Genomic DNA, 23,611 nt, shown 5'->3' on the forward strand with positions numbered 1-23,611 from the left:
ATAAAGGTAGAAGAAGTATTACGGAAAAAGAAAGCTAGACAATCTCAGAAAGACGCCATAGAATTTTGGCGTAAGGAATCACGTAAGCGTGCTGAAAGAGCACTCCGTAGAGAAGACAGACTTCAAGAATCAGAAAAGGCCCAAGAAAACGAATTAGTTACTGAGGGAATTCGAGTAAAATTAGAACAAATAGATCGTACCCAAAATAGCCAAGTGAACAACATGTATCTTTTGGCCGAAGGTACCCCTGACGCCATTTCAGAAATACCGAAAAATTTGCCGTCACCATTGGTTCCAACTAAAGTAATGCACAAGACTACTAAAGACATATTCCTAAATTCCTATCTAGATGATGTAGCACCAGCTTACACCAATCTGCCTGTTCGCGCCCTGCCTGCAGACAGGGACGGGGGTGGTACTCCACCCCCAGGTCACGTTCCGCCGGTACCGCAACAGACTTCTCCTGTTCCGCCAGCCCCGCCACTTCCCCTACTCAAAACTGACCTACCGAAACCACGTTTGCCTGATCCACCTAAACGACAAGTTCACGTTCAGATACAGACTCCGCGGAGAGATAATGCCCAAGCATCCGCCTCAGGAGGTGTGACAGCGGGTCTACAGACCCCGCCACCGACACACAGATTGCATTTAAAGGACACACAGAATCCTTTCCAGTCTCCCCACTATTCATCCCGGCTTGAGGCATTGAAAGATAGGATGTCATTCTGCAGATATGATCCAGTACCCGGAACAGACGATCTAATGGTATTAGCATCACTGCGCTTAAGATCTGCCACCGACAGCTTGTTATGCTGTGTGGGAATGCAGGAAGCCCTCGACAGACTATACAAATTCATACAGACAGGGAAAGATCCCGACAGTGTCCAAGCTGCCATGTATAAACAGAAAGTTGACATTCAAAAACAGATATTACGATTCTTCATTAATTGTGTAATAAGAGAACGAGACAGGCCCGGAACAGATCAGAGTGAATTAGACGTATTGAACAAGTGGGGCCAAAATATAGCAGAAGCAAAACATGACAAGGGGACTTGCATAGCCGCTATGTCCCAGAAAATTAGAAAGGCAGTATTAACTGCGCATCAGGAAGAAACTGATAAAACTTCCTCTGAGGAAGAAAATGAAGATGGGACATCAGGAAAGTCTACAGACATTATAGCATATGTAGGTAGGGGAAACTACCTTAGGAAAGGTGTCCGTCCGGAGAGCAAGAGAGTTTTCTTCTCTGCCTTAACGAATCCGAATTCTGCTGAGCATCAGTTCCAGGAAACTGATAAACGGCTTCGAGATCGAGTTGGGTACCATGTACTCAATTCTATGGATGAACAAGAACTAGCCCGATCAGCTGTATCATGGGCCGAAAATGCAGACATATATAATGATGACACAGTGGCGCAGACATTTCTGAACCTCTCCCCCGACGAACAGAAACTAGCAGGCGTATACATGATTCAGCACCTTCTCATTAAATACAGAAAACATTATTCCGATCCAGGTCCCTTACACGAGACACTAGAAGCACTACTGATGGATAGATGGAGAGGCTTAAGTACCAAATTGATTCAAATAATTCTAGAACAACGACGCAGATATGATACCTTTGTAAGCTCTGAACATGTTCCCGCCCCACCTCCAGAGAGGAAAATGTACCATATGCAGTGCAGGGGTGGTATTGAAAGTCAGAACCCCTTACGAGAAGTACACCCTGTAATGGGTGAGGATAAGGTTTTGAAACGCGTGTATGTACACACGCCTCTGACTAAATTAGAACTGTTAGAAATGAAGAAATTAGTCCCGTGCCATGATAAAGACCCTGCAGGTTTTCATAGAGAGCTCAAAGATATGTTACTGATGGGAGACTACACGTATGATGATATCATGAAAATGTTGAAAGTGTTACTGCCTACGGGTATATTTGAGAAACTGAAGGAAAAGGAATGGGAGGTGGGAGACACAAAGATTGCCTGGGCAGAAATAGAAGAAGAAGAGAAAAAACGGGTTCCAGGGTTAGGCCTTGGGGACAAAACTAAAGCATTACCAGGTTTGATAGTACAGGTCTTGCCCAGATTATTGACAACTAGAAAAGAAGATTGGGATGCAATCTCGTCCTGTAAACAGAAACATGATGAAGATACTAGTGACTTCTATTCAAGATTCGAGAAATGTTTTATTATCAATAGTGGCCTCCAGCCAAGTATCGAGTCGTACCCACATCTTTTTGTATCAAAGTTAGTCGAGAATTCCCTACCGTTAGTTAAAAATAGAGTGTATAAAGTCGAGAGTACATGGCAAGCAAATACGCCATCCCAGATGTTACAAATGTTACAATATCACCAGAATAGAATTAGGGAAGAACAAGATCAGGAACAGAAACGTATGAAAGACACGAAAATGAAAATGTTAGTAGCTCAGACGGTCCCATCCGACAGTCACAGGAAAGGTACGACCCAGACAAGTCACACTGCGGCTCCTGTTAAAGGGACATGCAATTATTGCAAGCAGCCAGGTCACTACGTACACGAATGTCCAGTTCTGAAACATAACATAGCGACAGGTAAAACTAAAGAAAGACCGCATCCGCCTAGACAAGACCATAACCAGCATCAGTCTACACAGAATACACAGCCTATACATGCATCCGCACAGACAGCACAGACCGTAGCAGTACCACAGCCACAGCCCATTGCTGCGACTCAGCAAGTCTCACAACAGATGTACCAGTATGCCCAGTCTGCTTACCCCGAATACTCCCGATATACATGAAACAGCCTAGAGAGGGAAGGTGGCTTGCCTCTTATTGAGATTCCTGTAGATCAAGAAGGTCCTTATGTACACAGTCAAGTATTGGGAAAAGACAGAAAGTTTTTAATTGACACAGGGGCAAGTCGCACTACAATAAGTCATGACGAAGTTCCAGGGGCACCCCTCTCAGGCTCACAAAATGTTTCCCTTGGTTTTTCAGGACAGCCTATTGTAAATGAAGTATCAGAACCAGTTCCCCTGGCTGTGGGTCCATTATCACGCGTTACAGACCTGTTACTCACGAAATCATGTCCAGAAAATCTATTAGGAATTAAAACATTGAAGGCTCTAGGAGCCATAATCTGCTGTTCCCCGGAGGGAGTTAGACTCTTTCTGCGGGATTTCAAGGGCCATTATGTTTTGCGTGAGTTTGACGTCAGATTGAAAAATGTACCTGATTACTTGTGGGCAAAAGGCCCAACTGATGTAGGATGTATGCACATTACACCATACCGCGTTACACTCAAGGCAGGTGTTGTATTACCCAGAATCAGACAATACAAGTTACCACCCGATGCTGTAGTGGCTTTACTGAAAATCATTGAAGAGCTCATTGCCCAAGGAGTGGTCGTCGAAACCGACTCCAATATCTGTAATTCACCCATCATTCCGATTCTTAAACGTACTGATCCCAATGCACCGCCAGTATATCGGCTGGTGATTGATCTTCGAGAATTGAATAAATGCATTATCCCACAGTATCCTGTGGTCCCCGATATATCATCTCTATTGACTGCTATTGATTCAGAAGCAACGTTCTTTACTGTAATTGATCTCAAGAACGCCTTCTTCAGCGTGCCTATTGATCCAGAGAGCCAATATCTCTTCGGATTCTGTTTAAATGGACGCAGTTTCAAATTTTCGCGCGCACCTCAAGGATTCACAGAAAGCCCCAGCATCTATAGTCAAGCACTGAAGAGACAACTAGATTGTATTCAAATGCCAGTCAACACCACTTTACTACAATACGTCGATGATCTGCTGATCACCGCACGAAGTGAGCCCGAATGTGAAAAAGCATCACTGACAGTTTTACATTTCCTGGCCGACAAGGGACACAAGGTGTCTCCTTCGAAGCTACAATTCTGTGTTCAGCAAGTTGTGTACTTGGGTCACTTGCTGTCCAAAGTGGGGAGACAGCTCACTCCCGATCGCATTCAGTTAATTGTGAACATGCCGCAACCCAAGACACAAAAGGAAGTGCGGGCCTTCATAGGCCTCACCTCGTACTGCAGACAATGGATTCCCCAGTATGCATTTCTAGCCAAGCCACTCATCCAGTTAACGACACAGGAGGCAGCGACTTCGACTGCCCTCCCTTGGACTCAGGAACATACACAAGCTTTTGAAGACTTAAAGAAAGTTTTATGCCAAGCACCAGTTTTAGCAACGCCATGTTACAGCAAACCGTTTACACTTTTTGTTACAGAACGTGATGGTACAGCGTTGTCTGTCCTCACTCAAGATCAAGCAGGTTCACATAAGCCTTGTGCTTATTTCTCTAGTACATTGGATTCAGTAGCTCAGGCACTCCCTGCGTGCTTAAAGTCAGTAGCAGCAACAGCACTAGCAATCAGACAAAGCGATTCAATTGTTTTAGGTCATCAGTTAACAGTACAAGTTCCACATTCTGTAGAGGTTTTGTTAAACAGAACCCAGACTCAACACTTAACTATAGCACGACTGACAGGTTATGAATTAACACTATTCCAGCCACACATAGAAATCAGGCGTTGCAACATCCTGAATCCAGCAACACTGTTACCTACAGTTATGACAGATCCAGCTCCACATGATTGTATAGAAATAATTAATGCAGTAACAAAGCCTAGACGAGACTTAACAGATGTCCCATTGACAAATCCAGACCTGACACTTTATGTGGACGGTTCATGCATGAGAACAAGTACAGGAGAATTAGTGGCCGCGTATGCCGTGACCACTGAAACTGAAATTAAAGAAACACATCGTATTGACACACTGTCTGCTCAAGCAGCAGAGCTCATCGCTCTGACCCAAGCCTGTATTCTAGCGAAAAACAGAAATGTTAACATATACACAGATTCCCGTTATGCGTTCGGAGTCGTACACGACTTCGGCATGCTCTGGCAAGAACGAGGTTTTCTGACCTCTCATGGTACAAAGATACAGCATGGTCCTCTCATTCAAGCACTACTAGAAGCAATACATCTGCCTTCAGCCATTTCAGTCATGAAGTGTAAAGCACATACTAAAGTCACAGATTCTGTTTCCCAGGGTAACGACCTGGCAGACCAGACAGCAAAACATACAGCACTGACTCACACCCAGACTACTGATGTGACAAAGACAATAGTACCGACACAGTGTATGGCAGTTAGAGATCCCGCCCTAGACGTAATTGATGTCCAGACACATGCTACTCCAGAGGAGATAAAGAAATGGACTGAACTAGGAGGGATTCAGACAGATCAAGGTTGGGTGACGAAGGGAAAATCTATATGGTTTCTCCCCGACTCAATGGTTCAGGTCATGATAAATACAGCACATAGCCCGGCCCATCTAGGAGAGAAAGCCATGTTAGACAGTTTACAGAATCTCTGGTACAACAAACACTTACGAGCAGCAGCAAAGCAGAAAGTGCGTACTTGCATGATCTGTTGTCAGTTCAATCCAGGTAAAAGTGTCCCTGTTGAGCAAGGTGGATTTCATCCTCCCGATCACCCTTTTGAAGTCCTCCAGATGGATTATATCCAGATGAATAGCTGTAGAGGATTTAAGTATGTCCTTGTAATTGTTTGTGCTCTGTCCCGCTGGACCGAAGCATACCCAGTCCCAGACTACACTGCTCCGACCACTGCCAGACAGTTGGTTCGTGAATTCTTCCCACGGTACGGTTTGCCCCGTGTCGTGTATTCAGATAACGGACAGCCGTTCTCGTCCGAGTTGATGAGACAAGTTTCCCTCTTGCTAGGATATCAGTGGAGGTTCCACTGTGTCCGACATCCCGAAGCAGCTGGCCTTGTAGAAAGGCATAATCAGACACTAAAAATCCGTCTTGCCAAGATCTGTCAGGAAAAAGGAGTCGACTGGATAGTCGCTCTGCCCGTGGCACTATTCTATATGAGAATGGTCGCCCACTCAAGATCAGGGCTATCCCCGTACGAAGTGGTCTTTGGCAGACCACCGAATATGTGGGGGACGCCCATTCCGAAAAAGATCACTGATGTTGATTGTAACATGTTGACAGATTACCTTGCCTCCTTGATGTCTGCACTCCAATCATGTCGTTCACAGGTTGCCGCAGCCTTCCCTGACAATACCGATGTAAAGGCGCATGAGGTCCGTCCAGGGGACCTGGTTCTCGTCCGGAATTTCGACCGGAAAAGTCCGCTGGAGCCCCGTTGGAAATCCCCGAAGACCGTTCTGCTTACCACCAGGACCGCCGTGAAAATCGAGGGGAGAAAGGGGTGGGTCCACACGAGTCACATCAAACTATGCAATGAACTAAAAAACGGACTGAAACAGGACTATGACTCGTCCACCCCCTCCAAAGACTGTGTTGAGACGAAGGAGTTTACCGTTGCCGAACGAGAAAAGACTCCCCAAGAACTTTACCGTATGAAGCTCCGATCTAGCAAGTCAGACAGTTTAATTGTTTAAGTCCTCCCCTAGGTGAATCGGTTAAATAGTTTCTGACATGTATCCCCTAGATCGAGATAGAGAGAGAGAGAGAGAAGCAAAGAAAAGTACATACTGTAAATCACTGCGTAGTCACTGTATAGTGACGTTGTTAATAATGTTTTTTCTAAGTATTCTAGTTATTATTGCCAGCATTCTGCTACCTATATATTGGCCTATTTTCAGGCATGAACAATCTGCTTACAATGTTTCTGCTGAACACACTTTTAGTGAACTTCCTGCACATGAACTCTCTTACAGACTTGCGCTGCGCAACAATACATTCATTAGTATGTTACACCATTCCCATCAGACAAATAATGCCACCGACTGTTGGATATGTGGCCGACTCCCTCCCTACCAGAATTACAAGGGAGCTCTGCCCCTCTTTCCGTATCCATTCACTCACAATGGCTCCTGTGGAGCATGGTTTAAAATAATTAATTCCTTAGATCCTGATACTGCTGTTTTCGATGGGGGCTGGGTTTGGGGAAACTTGAACTTAGTCCTGCTCAACGTCTGTTACCCTGATAAAGAGGGACTTCCCACTCGAATAGGAACTGATCTAGAAAATGAAGTATATGGATTAGGTAATTACACAATTAGCCTTATGATCCTTACTGTCGAATCTGAAACCGCTCCAGTTTTGCCCCATATGTTAGTATTACCAGTCACAGGTGAATTATGTGTTAGCAAGAAAGGTTCAGTACACGTAGGTCATAGCCAATGCACTACTGTGGTCGAGTTCAGTGACCATGGTAAATCGTCCTTTAAAGCTACCAGTCATTCCTACTTTGTTTGTGGTCATACCGCATACATACGTTTGCCTCCAGATTGGGATGGTACCTGTTACATTGCATTCCTTCTGCCACCTGTTTTTCTAGCTCCCCCTGATTACCATAGAAATACGAATCTAGCACCGAATAGACCCAAAAGAGATATTCCCCTTGTCGATTACACAGAAACGGCATGGGAACAGTACACTGATTTTAATAAAGGATTCTTTTTCTTCCTAGGACCTGTCCAAAACAGTAAATTAATACGCAGATTAACAAGAACTCTTGAAGCAGTAGTGAATGAAACTGCCTCCGCTCTAGGTAACTTAACAGAAGAGCAGTCTGCTATACGGACTGTTGTCCTTCAAAATCGTCTTGTAATTGACGTCATCTTGGCAGATAGAGGTGGAGCCTGTAAGGTCATCGGGTCAAGCTGCTGTGTTTTCATTCCACAAAATGCACCATCTGTCTATCAAGCTATTACCCGTCTACATAAAATTGCAAATCAGATACATCAGAATCCAGGCACCTGGACTTGGTCCGGTTGGTTCTGGACTACGTTAACAGCTTGGGGATGGAAGATCTTATCCTTCCTAGGCATTGGCCTTGTTATAGTATTCAGCTGCTGCCTGTGCTTGCAGTGTGGGCCAGCGATATGTGGACTGTGTGCCACATCCTGTATTGAACATTCCAGTTGTCTCTCAAACAGTCAAAGAAAGAAAGACGAACATATAATGTTACAAGAACAAACCGATCAATTTATGAGGATCGATATATCATGAAGGGTCCGTAGGGAACAAGGAGGGAATGAGGAAAATTAAATTTTGGCCATGTTGTGTTCCCTAGCGAGTACCCCACCGACTCCATGTACGAGTTAAAGTGCATGTAACTTCCCTCCTGTACCAGCTATGAAGACGCAAATACATTTGCGTCCAACGTTAACTTGTCCTCTTTCAGACCCACCATGAATGGGTTAGATGGTCCGTTCCTAAGTATGCTATGCCAACGTCTTTTTGAAGTGCACTCCTACGTTTTTCAGCCTGGCTGAAAGTAGGCCCTGAATCTCTGCCACCGAGCCTCTTTTCTGGCTTCTGACTGCGAGGGCCCCTGCCCAAGCAGCCCCCGTACCCGTGAACTCTGACTTACTTCTAGCGCGGTCCTCCGTGCTCAGCTCAGCCTGCTACCTGCCAAGATTGACTATAACCTTCGAGTTATCTGTTTCCCTCCCCGAAAATACATTCCAGCCTGCTAGCTTCAGTAAACATCCTTCCTCAGCTGCAGGGCTAAAGGGCCGACCTGTCTCTATGCAAGTAATTCATAGCCTCTGTTGCCATGCTTCCATGTAAGGCCCCATGCCCCCACGCTTCTCATACAGACACTCAGGCGCTTATACACGCACTCACAGCAAGTATAGAATAGCTTCTGCTCTAGAGACCTTTCTGCCCAGATAGCTTAGTTCCTAAACATCAGATATCAGATATGATAGAAGCACAAGTTGATCTGACATACCAGACTTCTGTCTCTTTCCGTCAGTGTGAATGTCAAGTCCCCTGCACCCCGTCAATCACACGTCATGCAGCTGCGCGCGCATCCAAGCTTCCGATTTCTGCTGACATTGCAACATTCTGTTAGCACCACCCCTTGGTGCCACCCACTTGCGTCACCTATCAGTGACGTTTCTAGCACATACCTCTAGTTTACGCCTAGTTTACGCCTCTTGATGATGTACTAATACCACGTGTATACTGTTATCTTGTCTTCTCTCAGCTGTTACGCCTCTTACATTGAACATTATGATGTAAATCAAGTATATAAGCTATGTATTGTCAATAAACGAGAGCGCGCTCATCTATCCCTTCTGACACCCTGTGTGGTGGTCAGAACATGATATCCTGATTCCTTTATGAGGAATAAAACCCTTAGAAACTCTTACACCACGGACTCTGTTTTCCTTCATTCTGATTGAGTTATTATTAATTAAGTACTTACCTGCATAGAAATTAAGAGAGTAAATTAATTATTTACGTCACCCTGCACCCCCTTTCAACCCCCAGTGCCTTGAGACCCTTACGGGTGAGTAGTCACGCTCTTAACAAATGCCTGATTGATTGACCAGTGATGTGAAGGCATGCATCGTGCTGAAGAGCTGTACCAGTGATGTGAAGGTATATATCATACTGAAGACTGGACCAGTACAAGAACAAGGCAAGATGCTCAGAGAAAGGAGAACATTCAATGAAATAATTGTCTGTTAAGGACTTGTTTTGTGCTAATTTTGTGTTTATGTCTTTTAATTTCCTGCATGGTTTGTGGGTTGTGAGTAGGAAGGTCTTTTTGCAACCGTCTTTTCTTAAATGAGCCCTAATCGGTTACTAGATGTGACTCTCCAGAAGAAGTTTGGTTTTATTTAATGATTTAAGGGTTTTCAATACAAACCTTCTGTAAGAGTAGTGTTGGGGACAATAATTCTTGTGTATATCTGCAGTTGGCAGAGGAGCATAGACTCCCCTTCTCAGAGTAGTGTCAGGGTCAAACATTACATTTCAAACCACCTCCTGTGTGTGCTAATAGTGCTGCAAAGGAACAACTGCCCACTCGTGTGGAGGAGTGTGAGGGTAAAATAATGCACTCAACCTCTGTATGTCTATAGTAGAGAGGGGTGCACATCACAACCCATTTCAAAGGGGAGCCAGGGTACAATACTTCAATATACCTCCAGTGCCTTATTTATGAAGGTTTGTGTCACATTTATGCAACCGTTGCATCAATTTTTGTGTCGCTGCGGCGGTGTAAATAATGAACCATGTTGTGCCATATTTTCGAAATGAGGCATCGAGGCAGATGTCTCACGTTGTAAACCCCTGCGCCACTTTATACCTGCGTCGGGTAAAATGTATGCAGGGCTGGTGTTCCCCCACAAAATGCATCCTAGAAGTGGTGCATTGTAATCTAGGAGATTTCTGTGCACCACTTCTAGGACGCCATTGCATCAAAACCTTACGGCTGCCTCATGGCAGGTGTACGGGTGACGGAGGCCGAGCCCAAAGGACGCATTGTTGGAGTTGGGTCTGTTTTCAGACACACCCCAGCAATGCACCATTTTTGCGCCGACAGACAGGTCAGTAATACTGACTTATCTGTAACTCCTTGCGACATGATGTGTCATGCAGTTAATATGGCACATCCATCATGTCGCAAGGAGGACACACTGAACAGTGCCGAATCCCTGCTTTCTCGCAGGAATGCAAACCTTCCCATAAATGAGGACCCCACTATGTAACTAACATAGTGCAGGGGTACAGAACTCTGGGCTTGGCCTCTCATTTCAGCGCCAGGAAACCTCCGGTGTCAGTGCGCTTTATAAATGCAGCCTAACATTAACATTAACATTTCCACCAGGCTCTGAGCCCAACCCCCTGCAAGTGCCCCCCCCCCCCCCCCAAGGAGATACTGCTTTGGAACGGATAGTGTCACGTCTTCTGCATCTCAGAACAGAGTCAAGAGATGACTAGGCGTGGCTGCCTGGAGTCATTACTTACCTTTCCAGGCGCTATCCATGTACAAGTTAATGATAGCACCATTGCTTAGATCAAAGTGGCCTTTACCTTTGGAACAGGGTCCCGTTGTCGCTCACCCCGTACACAGACCCTTCCGTGCTGATCTCCACCATGGCCAGTTTTCCATCCACGACCTCCCAGTTGGTGCCGCCGCATTCACCTCGCTTGGTCCCCACCCGGTAGTAGATGCTGTCGGTGTCATTCACGCCCCAGCAGCCCTTCAGACCACAGCTGTAGTACTTCAGCTTGCCTTCAATCCGGGCCCAACGCAGCTCAGTGTGGTACCTTGTGGCCACCGTCTCGCTCCGACGCAGGCAGAACACTTCACCGTTGTCACCGACAGCGGCTAGAAACCCATCTCCACCGGCATCAACCTGCTTTATCTTGTCTGAAAAGGAGTGAAGGAGAAAGCGTGTGAGTTAAAACTGAAGGTTGGTCAATGGATTTCATGCAATCCCTCACTAAACACCGTGCCAGAGCGGAGAAGGATTCCCCACTGTGGGAAGAAAGATATAGGGCCTTATTTAAAAGGCCTTGCGACAGTTTTGCGCTTCCGTTGCGTCACTTTTTGTGACGCGGCTTAAAATATGCCTCCTGTTGCACCCTAATTACAAAGTGATGCTTCTAAGCAGATGCGTCAGTTTGTAAACCCCTGTGCTACATTATGTACCTGCGCCAGGTATAATGTATACAGGGTGTGCGTTCCCACATAAGTAAGCCTCGTAGAAGTAACGCAGTGAAATCTACCACTTCTAGGGTGCAAATGCATCAAAATCTTACGCCTGCCACACAGCAGGCGTAAGACTGACGCAAGGATACATTGCTGGAGTTGCATCATTTTTGTGACACACTCCAGCAATGCGTCACTTTTGCGCCTACAGATACGTCAGAAATACTGACGTATCTGTAACTCCTTGCGACATGATGCGTCATACAGTAACTTGTGACAGACATCAAGTGAGTCAGGCTCTTCATTTCATGACAGCAACCACAGAATGCAAGTTATCTGGCTTCCAACTGCACATTCTTGTATTTACTTATCAACGTTGTAAATCATATTGTAGAAAAACTTGGCACATGACAGCGCAACAGCACTCCTGAAATGTTTGAAAATTTAGCATGCTAAGGCAGGGAACACAGGAACACTACCTCACTGCAACGAGGGATAGAAGTTTCGTTTAACAGTCAAACTAAGATAAAACATAATGTTTTTTAAATCATGTAAAGGATTTATAATAATATCACCGTAGGAATTAATATATTCATTATTGTAATGAGCATTATATGCGTAACTATATTGGAATGTTATCTTTTATTTTGTACTTTTCTTTGGTATCTTTACGGGCACCATTTATACCTTACAGAAGTGACTGCATTTTATTTATCCTGCAGCATGCTTTCTGCTTTCAAGAATGGATTGAAACATGTCGACCAGCATGCTTAAGAAACAAATGAACATGACCATTTCCATATTTCGTGAACATAAACATGGTCATGTCCAGTTACTTTCCACTTGAAAACAGCAATTCAACACTTTTCAAAGGCTTGTTGTGTGTTTCATATCACTAAAAGAATGCCACAAGTTTGTGTGCACTTTGTGTCAATTTTTATAACACTTTATAACTCATAATGTTTACCACCCACCTTACCTTTATTGATCTGACTACTTTCATCATAGCGGTGTCAATGTTTCTTGATCCGAGTGTGTGCATTTTTATGAAAATGCAATAAAATGATGTGTGAGTTAAACATCGACTTGTGATACTTGTCGGCACCTTGAGGGTTGAGGGTTATTTTATGTTGTCGCTCTTCATAAATGTACTAAACACAAAGTGAAAGTGCTGAAGTGTCTCTTGTCTTCCTCAGATAAGAGATTCAGGGGCATATTTACAAGCCCCTGTCGCCTCGGGAACGTCACTTTTGAAGGCATTCCTGTGGCGATAGGGTCTTCACCTTATTGACAAGGCGGTGTTAAGCCACTTAGAGTAGACTAAAGCTGCCTTGTAGATAAGGCCCCCTTTCACGCTATGGCTAGTGTGAAAGGGGTGCAGTGGTTGTTGTGGGGGGGGGTGTTCCACCTCAACACCCATTGATTTTGAAGCTGCCCCCTATGTACAAGGGCAGCATACATAGGAGGCAGCGCCAAAATTAAGACCAGGGAAAACCTGGTCTTACCCTTGCACTAAGAGGAGAAATGTGTTTTTGCAGTTTTCATGTGTGCTGCCTTCATGAACTTAAACAATCTTTCCCAGCACCCGGACACCCCAGCACTTTTGTGCAAGGGTGCCTGGGTTGGCGCTAGGCTACTAAGTGTAGCACCATCACAGGGGGAAAGGCAGGGCTGCACCATATTCTTGTAAATATGGTGCAGCCCTGTGTTTCTGAAGTGCGGAGTGATGCGTTAAGGCAGGAAGGCTAACGCCTCACTCTGCCACTTCCCATGTAACTATGCCCCTCAGTTTGCAGGAAGGCGGTAATGTAAAACCTTATTCCTTGAAGAGTCACCAGGGCATGGCTTTGCACCAGGAGGAGATCGGGCAGAGTTGTACTGCAGCTGCTGGTGGTGGTATGACCCCCTAAGTGCAGAATCGGGTGGTGATACAGTATAAAAGAGGATCATATACTCAACAGACTCCGTCGCTGAGATATAAGGTGTGGACTGGTGGGGAGGTCCCTACTCTGACCGATCTATGAATACATTTACTGCTTTATTGGGAAATATTTAAGAAAGATTAGATTATGGTCCAATAAACCTAGGTTGACCATGGGGCTTCAAGTCACCGGATTGGTACTCCGCCACCCTCCTCTTGCATATTGGTCTTTACAAGCGCTTGTAGCGGAGTCGGTTTTATGGTTAAGAAATGTATAAGCTCATAAAAGGTACTTATTTTCTAAATAACATCTTGGGGCTGAAAATATGGTTTTGAAGAAAAAATATGATAACGTTTCTGATGAATTAGAGTTAGAGTTTGAGAGTTAAGAGTGAGAGAGTTAGAGAGTTTCATTGCTGCGTGAAATTGGGCCTTATTCACAAGGCAGCCGTCACCACGTTATGCCTTGTGAATAAGGCGAAGGGCAAATTGCCACAGGAATGTCATAAAGAGTGACATTACTGTGGCGATAAACTCTTGTAAATATGCCCCTTAGAGTTAGATTCCAGGAGTTAGAGGCAGAGTTAGAGTTTGAGAGGAAGGGGCATATTTACAAGCCCCTATCGCCACAAGAATGTCACTTTTTGTTACGTTCCTGTGGCGATATGGGCTGCATCTTATTTACAAAATGGTGTTAAAACATTTAACGTGGCTTAACACTGCCTTCCAAATAAGGCCCCCTTTCATACTATGCTTAGCGTGAAAGGGGTGGGCAGTTGGTGTGGGCGTTCCACATGCAACACCCGTTAATTCTGTTATTTTAGCATTTGTCACCCCGAGTGCGATGGGTATGCTCAGACGTGAGTCCCGTGCTCTCCACACCACTGGAGTCAAGCTATCCAGGCTGAATGAAGGCTGATAGTCGGAAACCGGTCCTAGGATGCTTGATTCCGGTCCAGGAAAGACAAGGCTTGGCAGTTCGGGTTGGACTGTTCCCATGAGGCACAGTGTCAAGACTGATTTGCATATGGCCACGTCTGAACTGGGGTGATGTGGAGTGCAAAAAACTATGGATTTAGGCCCAGATCTCCTTACTGGGGTGAATGTATGACATTGTTCTGCATTCTGTCCATCAACTGTTATTTTTGCATTCGTCACCCCGAGTGGAATGGGTATGCTCAGAAGTGAGTCCCATGCTCTCCACACCACTGGAGTCAAGCTATCCTGGCTGAAGATGGCTGATAGCTAGAAACCGGTCCAAGGATGCTTGATTTCGGTCCAGGAAAGACATGGCTTGGCAGTTCGGGCTGGACTGTTCCCATGAGGCACAGGATCAAGGCTGATTTGCATATGGCCATGTCTGAACTGGGGTGGTGTGGAGTGCAAAAAAACGATGGATTTAGGCCCAGATCTCTGTACTGGGGTGAATGTATGACATTGTTCTGCATTCTGTCCATCAACTGTTATTTTTGCATTTGTCACCCGAGTGGAATGGGTATGCTCAGAAGTGAGTCCCATGCTCTCCACACCATTGGAGTCAAGCTATCCTGGCTGAAGACGGCTGATAGCCAGAAACCGGTCCAAGGATGCTTGATTTCGGTCCAGGAAAGACATGGCTTGGCAGTTCGGGCTGGACTGTTCCCATGAGGCACAGGATCAAGGCTGATTTGCATATGGCCATGTCTGAACTGGGGTGGTGTGGAGTGCAAAAAAACGATGGATTTAGGCCCAGATCTCTGTACTGGGGTGAATGTATCAATGGAGAAAACTACCTAGGCAGTAATTCTGAATTTGAGCACACAATACAAAAGGACCAACACTGAGAATGAACAGCTTCCAATTAAAAACAAAAGTTTATTACAGTTACATACACAATCGCTAAAAAATACATTTCGTAAAAAGTTGAAATTACATCAATCGTAACATAAAAATTCTTGAACTTAGAAAGGTGAGTTGTATGTCGACGCGTTTCGGCGGCCAGCGCCTTTCTCAAGACAATATTACAACTATCACAGGTAAGGAGAGCTTCAAAAATAGGTGATGATATTGATGTTAGAACAGTTTCATCTACTATTCTGAACCGGAACACATGTGTTTCCAAACTAATTCTGTAATGTTGATTACTATTTGGTCGACTTGTCAGTTCTTGTGATTTACTTCTAATAGATATTTCAGTCTGTTTTTCTTAAATAAAAATTCTGCCCAATTGAGAGCTTTAGAAAGGGTCGCCTCCACACTATGAATATATGTTGATTAGGTCTCAAAGCCTTAGATGCCAGTGATATCTGATAACGGGCTTATTGACAATTGATGACCGTCTCTGATCGGGGGTCAAAAGGATGATAATAACTTGCTATGTATATAATGGCCATACATACATACAGATACGTCTGATTCCGTTGTAGATAGCCTGTATACTTCTAACTTCTCTTCAATCTGGCAAGAAGAAGTTCAAGCGGGCAGATGTAGTTACTGCAGCTTTAATAATTCCTGTCAATTCTGAAGAATAAGTAGCGTGGAGGCGAGCGTCTGCTTCGGGCGTGGTCCCGGGATGACATTGTTCTGCATTCTGTCCATCAACTGTTATTTTTGCATTTGTCACCCGAGTGGAATGGGTATGCTCAGAAGTGAGTCCCATGCTCTCCACACCATTGGAGTCAAGCTATCCTGGCTGAAGACGGCTGATAGCCAGAAACCGGTCCAAGGATGCTTGATTTCGGTCCAGGAAAGACATGGCTTGGCAGTTCGGGCTGGACTGTTCCCATGAGGCACAGGATCAAGGCTGATTTGCATATAGCCAGTGTCTAACCCAGGGTGGTGTGGAGTGCAAAAAAACGATGGATTTAGGCCCGGATCTCTGTACTGGGGCGAATGTATGACATTGTTCTGCATTCTGTTCATCAACTGTTATCCTTACAAGGGAGGCATACATTTGTATTTTTTGTATTTGTATTTGTTTTGTGTATTTATAAAGCGCAACTATCGCTCCGGAAGGAGCATCCTGGCGCTGGAGGCAGCGCCAGAATTAAGACCAGAGAAAACCTGGTCTTCCCCTGGCGCAATGAGGAGAAATGTTCTTGTGCAGCAAACATGAAAACAGCAAAAGGCCAGTGATTGTTTATGTACAGGAAGGTCCCCCTTCCTGTACATAAACAATATATAATTTTTTTTAATGCTGTTTTGAAACTTCTACATGTCCTGCATTAAGCAGCATACGTAGATGTTACAACATGACATGTAAAGAAAAGAAATCTTCAGATGCCTGCAGACACCGTAGTACTATGGTGCAAGGGTGCCTGCCTTGGCTCTAGGCTGCTAAGTGTCACGTCAGTACAGGGAGAAACGCACATGCACAATCTTCCGATGCATGCAGACACCATTGCGCTATAGTGCAAGGGTGCCTGTGTTGGAGCTAGGCTTCTAAGTGTAGCACCAGCACAGGGGGAAACGCAGGGCTGCTCCATATTAGTTAAGCAACTTAGCGCCAACGTAGGCACCCTTGCACCATAGTGCAAGGGTGTCTGTGTGCAGGGGAGTATTGTTTATGTGTAGGAATGTATTCCCTCCTGCACATAAACAATCCTAAAATATCATTTTGTCACTTCATGCGTGCTGCTTCATGCAGCACACATGAAAGTGACAAAATTGAATTTTTTTAAGAATGTTTATGTACAGGAAGGGAAACTTTCCTGTACATAAACAATCCAAGGCATTTTGCCTTTTCCATGTGTGGTGCAGAAGGCAGTACACATGAAAAAGCAAAAGCAAGTAGAAATAATGCATTTGTCCCCGTTTCGCCAACTTAAGACCAGGATTCCAAACTCCTGGTGAACTGAATTTTGAATTAGCTACCCCCAGTTGGTATACGCTGACATGCTGGCTTGTGAAAAAAAATCCCTCCTGAGCGAGACCAACAAAGTGACTCTGAGGGTCAGTGGCCTGCCCTCCTGGAACCAGTCCCAGGCCATCAAAGCTTGAGGGTCCCATTCGGGCGCGTCCGCAGCTACGTTCTGCAAATCGCTACTGACAGCCGCTGGGCTCCACAAGAGACCGATCCTCAACAGCCAAAAGCTGTGCCTGAGTCTGCTCACCCGGGAGTGTCTCCTGACTCCAGATTGGTCATCAAAGAGGGACACTGGCATTTGCCAATGGATTCCAAAACAACAAGAGAGGTAGGGTGTAGACACTCCTGTACCCCAATTCTATATATTGTAAACAACAAAGGAGTGACTCTAGTGAAAAAAAGTGATAATAAAAAAGTGATAATAAAAATAGAATCACGAGATAAAGCTTCACTGTATGCTGCACGCGTGATCAATGCTCACACGCGTGCAGGGAATACAGTGAGGCAGTCTTAGAAGTCCCTAGGGGGGCCCGGGTGTGAGAAGTTGGCCTGGTATATAATGCTCACTAATTCTTAGTGATCACTTTGTACCATGCCAAGCAACCCTTATGATGATGGTTGTAATTCAACCTTGTAGACCAGTTATCATAGTGGTAACGTGGACAAAGCAGTCTTAGGCTAAACTCTGAAAGGCATGTGAAGCCAGCTGTTATACCACACACAACCCCCTTGAATACCAAATGAAAGGGACACCACACAGATATATATTGAAAATATATATTGATTTATTAACTATAAAATCCCCTGGACTCTTTATGAGCACAGAAGCACAAGCGTTAAATCACAAGACAGTTTAAAATACACAAAAGTTGCACAATATGGATGAGCCCTAGGGGCCACCTAAACCATATACTAAGAAAGTGGTATAAGAGATACCAATAGGAAAGGGAACAGGCCTAGGGCCTTGGGAATCGCTGGAGCTATTCGAGACTAGCAGTGACTAAGTCGGGAAAGGCCCGCGGGACTCGGGTGCAGTGTTCAAAGTGCACGCACTTTCCAATGTAAAGTCTATGGTGCGTAAAAGTTACACAAAGTTAGTTTAAAGGCACTTCCGCTGAACCTAGAGGAACAAAACTTGAGACACAGACCCTAGAGGTGTGTACCAGTGTAGGGACACCGGCGTTGCAATGTTATCTCACCCACAGGTAGTGGGTGCACATGGTCGAAGTGGCGTCGGGTTTTGACACGCAGGTTCTTGGTGCTTGAAGCTGAAGATGCTGCAGGCGATGTGAAGGAGAAGTGTACGGTGGATCCAAGGGTGGATATGAAGTGGTGAAGACCTGAAAGCAGAGGGGACAATGTTCAAAGTCACTGACCAGTGACCACCGTGGAACCAGATTGGAACCAGGCAAAGTCGGGTGCAAACAGGGGATGAGGTGTAGCTTCTCTCTGCAGCCACGTGGACACGAAGAGGTCAAGGACGTCCAGGAGTCGATCACGAGCTGTCCCTCGAAGGCTCTAGCTGATGGCGGTGTTGGCAACTCGATTGAAGCAAACAAGCCTTGGCTAATGCAAGCCATGGGGAAACTAAAAAAGGCTTATTACTCAGACCAGCAAGGTCAGGGCAGGTACTCCTTTCTACAGGAGCGAGGGCAGGTCTGGAGCAACCAGACCCACAGTGTAAATTGTAGGTTTCGTCGCCAAGATGGCCGCTGACCACGTGACAAATGGCCGGGATGGCGAGTCAAGTGGCACAAAACAAAAGGGCCCCACGCAGATCGTGGAGATGCTGGAGGGCTGATCTTTGGTGCAAATGCTGCTCGGTTGTGGGGCTTCTTAAACCCCAAAGCACAGAGTCGAGGGTGCCTCGGGTGCTGCGCAGTCAGCGTCTCGGGGGTCTTTCAAGATGTCCGCTCCCACGTCTCTCGATGCCTCCACGGGTCCCTTCTTTGCAGGGACTGTGGATCGAGCTAGTAGAAGTCTGGGAAGCTGGGTCTTGTCAGGCTCTGCACTCGGGCTTCGGCGGGAGGCGGCGGCAAAGCAGACGTCGAGGTGCTGGGTGATGCCTGTGTTCACAGGGTGGCCCCTCCTAGGCCACAAGGGAGATTCTCTTCAGTCTTCTGTGCAGCAGAATGTCGAAGGCCAGTCTTCTTCTTGTTTAAAGTTGATTTCAGGATGATCTGCTGTGCAATGGCACTGCTCCCACTCTTATTCCAATCTGAGGGGTGGATCTCCTGCTAGGTCCCTCCCCTATGGGTGGGACCAGGAAGGGGGGTGGTTACACCCCCTCTCCTTTGTCCAGCTCCTCGCCAGGACTGGGGCTGGAAAGCCCCAGAACCGGTTTGGGCTGGCTTATGCACAGGGACACCTTGTGTGCTCCAGGCATGTCTCAATCTATTCAGCCCTGTCCTACCCAATACACAAAACCCTGTCTGGGGTGGTGCTCGCACCTCCCCAGGCAGGAAACCCTTTGTCCAGGCCCTCCTCGCTGGAAGGACTCCCAGCAGCAGGAGGTCAGACATGTGTCTGTGGTGGCAGCATCCATTTTGTGATGCTGAGGCTCTGTTTAACTTTAACCGGGGTTAAGGCTACACACATGTCGTGTCCCTCTAGAAGGGTGGAATGCTATCCCCGTCGCCAGAATTGGCGAGGGGATAGTATTCCAATTCGTATGACACCTTACTCGACATGTTTTGATAAAGCCAAACCAAAGATAGCAAATAACCGCGAGGATTATAATGCACTTAAGAGTATATGGTATGGCAATATCCCGGAGCAGCTTAGGGAGTGGTTCCCGACAGCTGCAGATAGGCTCAGCTCATGCTAGAGCACCATCTCACATATTTCCAAGCACTCTGCCTCCAGGATTGATGAGGCCTTCCATAGGAGTGGCTGATAGGAACATATGTGTCCAGTTTAGGGTTAGGCACAGACATACTGTACCTAAGTAAGAGGTGATTACACCAACTTACCCCAGCTGAGTGATCAGCCAGTTGTGTCAAATATGGGGGCCAGGCCAGGGGTGGCATAATACATGCTGCAGCCCCTGGTAGGCCTTGGCTACACCTATGCCCTGGGTACCTATGGTACACTGTTACAGGGGCCTATAATGTGAACCAATTCCAATTGTGTTATGCACCTAAGGTACATGGAGTCCATTTTAAGGAGAGAGCAATCAGCCTGGGGCCCTGAATAGCAGGAACCCAGGCCAACTAAGTCAAAAACCAGCTAAACACCAGGCAAAAAGTTTGGGGGTAACCATAGTCAGATATCCACCTTCCTACACCGGGCGACCGTCTTCAATCGTAAGAAGGTCAAGGCGTTTGTTAGTCACCATCTAGTGGGTAGGGGGAAGGACCTAAGTTCTTAGAAGGACCCTCACTCACCACTAGTTGGTGACATGCTTCATCATCGGGTCCCCGCTGGGGTGACCGAATGTCTCCCCAGCATGCTACAACGCCTCACTGTATTCCCTGCACGCGTGTGAGCATTGATCACGCGTGCAGCATACAGTGAAGCTTTATCTCGTGATTCTATTTTTATTATCACTTTTTTATTATCACTTTTTTTCACTAGAGTCACTCCTTTGTTGTTTACAATAATTTGCCAATGGATACCACTGGATCCACTTTGAGGGAGATTGGTAGCTCAACCGCAGCAGGCGTTCCACTGGTTCAAAAAGGACTTCAAGGGGCACCGACTCCTGTTGCCAAAGTTGCCCCATCTTATATTTGGAACGAGGAGTAACAGCAAAGACACCCCCGTCGACCACACAGCACCCAGATCATCTTTCGCAATCCTCAACATTCTTCATCCTCAGCATCAGGACTACTCCATTAAAGTCTTAGGCGATCTGTAAGTACAGTGTGGAACTGGTCCTGAGATTGCTTTGATGACCAGGTAGCTGTTCAAATTCGTCTTAGTGGACCCTCTCCTAACCTTCTCCCTGTCAGAGTTACTTGCCCTACTTTGGCCAGAGAAGAAAAACACAACTCTTTCAAACTTTTCAAAAGTTTCTAAACTTTATAGTTCCCAATGCGTGTTTGCACTTTGGACAAAAAAGTTGAGGTTTACATTTTACTTGAAATTATTTATTTGCGGAACCCTGTGATAGAATGTGCTAATTTCTGTGCCTAAATATTCATAAAAATATGATCTATTTTTATAAATTTGTGTCAGATTTCTTTTATGTTGTGTGACTTTCTTATTTCCTTGTTTGGTGCTTCTTAATGCTTTACACTAGTTCTTTTGTTTAAGTATCACCTTTCGAAGCTGCAGGTACTCATGGTTGAGCTAAAGATTTTTCAAATGATTTATTAGACCCAAGACAGCTTTTGAGTTTATTACACAGTATAACTGGAAAACCTTACCATATAATACCTCACAATCCTCACAGTGAGAGTTAGACTAAAAATAATAAGAATAACTATAAGAATCCGAAGAATATTTAGAGTTAGAAGTAAAGAAAGAACAAGAGTAAGAGTTAGAGTAAGAAGGGCAGTTAGAGTAACAATGAGATTTAGAGTTAGAGTAGACTGGGAGTTCGTTTAAGTAGAATAAGAGTTAGAGTAAGACTAAGCGCAGAAGGAAGAATAAGAATAATAGTGAGAATAATAGTAAGCTTAAGAATAAGAGTAGGAGTCGGAACAAGAGTATGAATTAACTGAATAAGTATGTTATGAATAATAGTAGGAATAAGAATACAAATATATTAAGGTTAAGAATAGGAATTAGAACAAGAATTGGAATGAGAATAAGAAAACTAATAAGGGTAAGAATAAGAATAATAAGAATAATAGTAAAAGTAAGATTGACATGAAGTATAAATAAAATAGTGGCGTGAGAATAAGAATAAGAGTAAGAGAAAATAGAATAGGAATAATAGTAGGAGTAAGAATAAAAGTGTGAATAAGAATAATAGGAATATCAGTAATATTAAGAACGATATGAATAACAGTAAGATTAAAGTTGAAGTTAGATTTAGAGTAAAAGTAAGACTAAAACTAAAAGGAATAATAGTAAGAATAAAAATGCATTTAAATATTAACAATGATAGTAAGCTTAAGATAAAGATGAAGTATAATAAGACTAGGAGTAAGAATAAGACTTAGAATAACAAGAATTAAGAATAATTGTAAGAGTAAGGATACAAACATAAAGAATGACAGTAAGAATAAGAATAAAAACAATAATAACAATAAGAATAAGAGTAAGAATAAGAATAAGAAGAATAAAAGTAAGAAATTAAATTAAATGAAATGAAAATATAATTTCTAAAGCACAGTAATACCTGTGATAGTAAGATTAAGAAAATGAATGAATGTGAATTTGAGTTAGAGTTAAAGTTAGATTTAGAATAAGACTAAGACTAAAAAGAATTAGAATTAGAATAAGAGTAAGAATAAAAATTAGAATATGAATAAGAATGAGGATAAGAATGAGTATAGGAATAGGAATAAAAACAATGACTCAGAATAGGATTAGGAGTATGAATAACAATCATGAATAAGATTAAGATTAAGAATTTGGACAATACCTTTCATTACAGAGATTCATACTGAGCTTTTATTCTTTTTAAGGTTTACAAATAGAATGTGTAACAATAGCCAATTTTATTATAATCAAATTATTAACCTTGGAAGGATAGAAGGTTGAGTTTGTCATGCTGAAGCTTGAGCCTGCGACCACCAGCTGGCTGCAGTTGTAAGGGGTTCTTTCTGATCATTGAGTATACATGTAAGTAAGGTTCCACCCACCTCCACTGATCCTGGCCCAGTCTCCGCCAATCATCTTAAAGGGCTGGTTGCCGGTGCCAGCGGCCCACACTCCGGCTAAGCCGACAGTGACGTGGAGGAACTGTCCCACCAGCGGAGTCCAGATCAAATTGTTTAGGGTGAAAGCATTTCCAGTTGCATTCAATCCAAAGACCAGGCCATTGCCGGCATCAACCTGCACCATGGACCCAGCGACTGCATCACAGCTCAGATCTGCATCAGCACCTACAGGGAGAGAAGAGTGAGAGGACACCTGGGAGCTGAGCACAGAATTACTGACAAAAAGCATCCCCTGCCTATTGGTAAGGATTCTTTAAAATAGACATGGAGTGAGCTCTGGCTCTGCCCAGAGCAGTAATACTGCCTCACCTCATGCTATCAGCTGTTTGATGAACATTTCTCTTCCTAAAGAGTGTTTGAATTATTGAGGAACTCATTATTATGTGCAACATACGCTAGCTCATTACACTCCCAATTCTATAACTCCTACCTGCATTTCAAGCAGAAAGCACTATGGGGCATATTACCAACAAGTAGCAATATTTATCGCTAAATAGGCTTAGAGACGATTTTTTTATCGCTGAGC

General features: G+C 44.6%; 1 protein-coding gene across 1 annotated transcript in view; it reads right to left on the reverse strand.

Moving 5' to 3' along the window:
• Window positions 1–23,244, reverse strand: part of LOC147725204 (fish-egg lectin-like) — an 80,325-nt gene extending 57,081 nt beyond the window's left edge. Inside the window, exons 1-2 of the mRNA XM_086967131.1 lie at window positions 23,008–23,244; window positions 10,865–11,204 (exon numbers count right to left, since the gene is read on the reverse strand). Coding sequence (XP_086823257.1) covers window positions 10,865–11,204; window positions 23,008–23,209 — 542 coding nt within the window. The 5' untranslated portion in view covers window positions 23,210–23,244. The remainder of the gene's footprint in view (window positions 1–10,864; window positions 11,205–23,007) is intronic.
• Window positions 23,245–23,611: the final 367 nt, after the last annotated feature.

The sequence above is a fragment of the Lissotriton vulgaris genome, chromosome 4_1 (assembly GCF_964263255.1).
Source record: "Lissotriton vulgaris chromosome 4_1, aLisVul1.2, whole genome shotgun sequence".
NCBI classification, from domain to species: Eukaryota; Metazoa; Chordata; class Amphibia; order Caudata; family Salamandridae; genus Lissotriton; species Lissotriton vulgaris.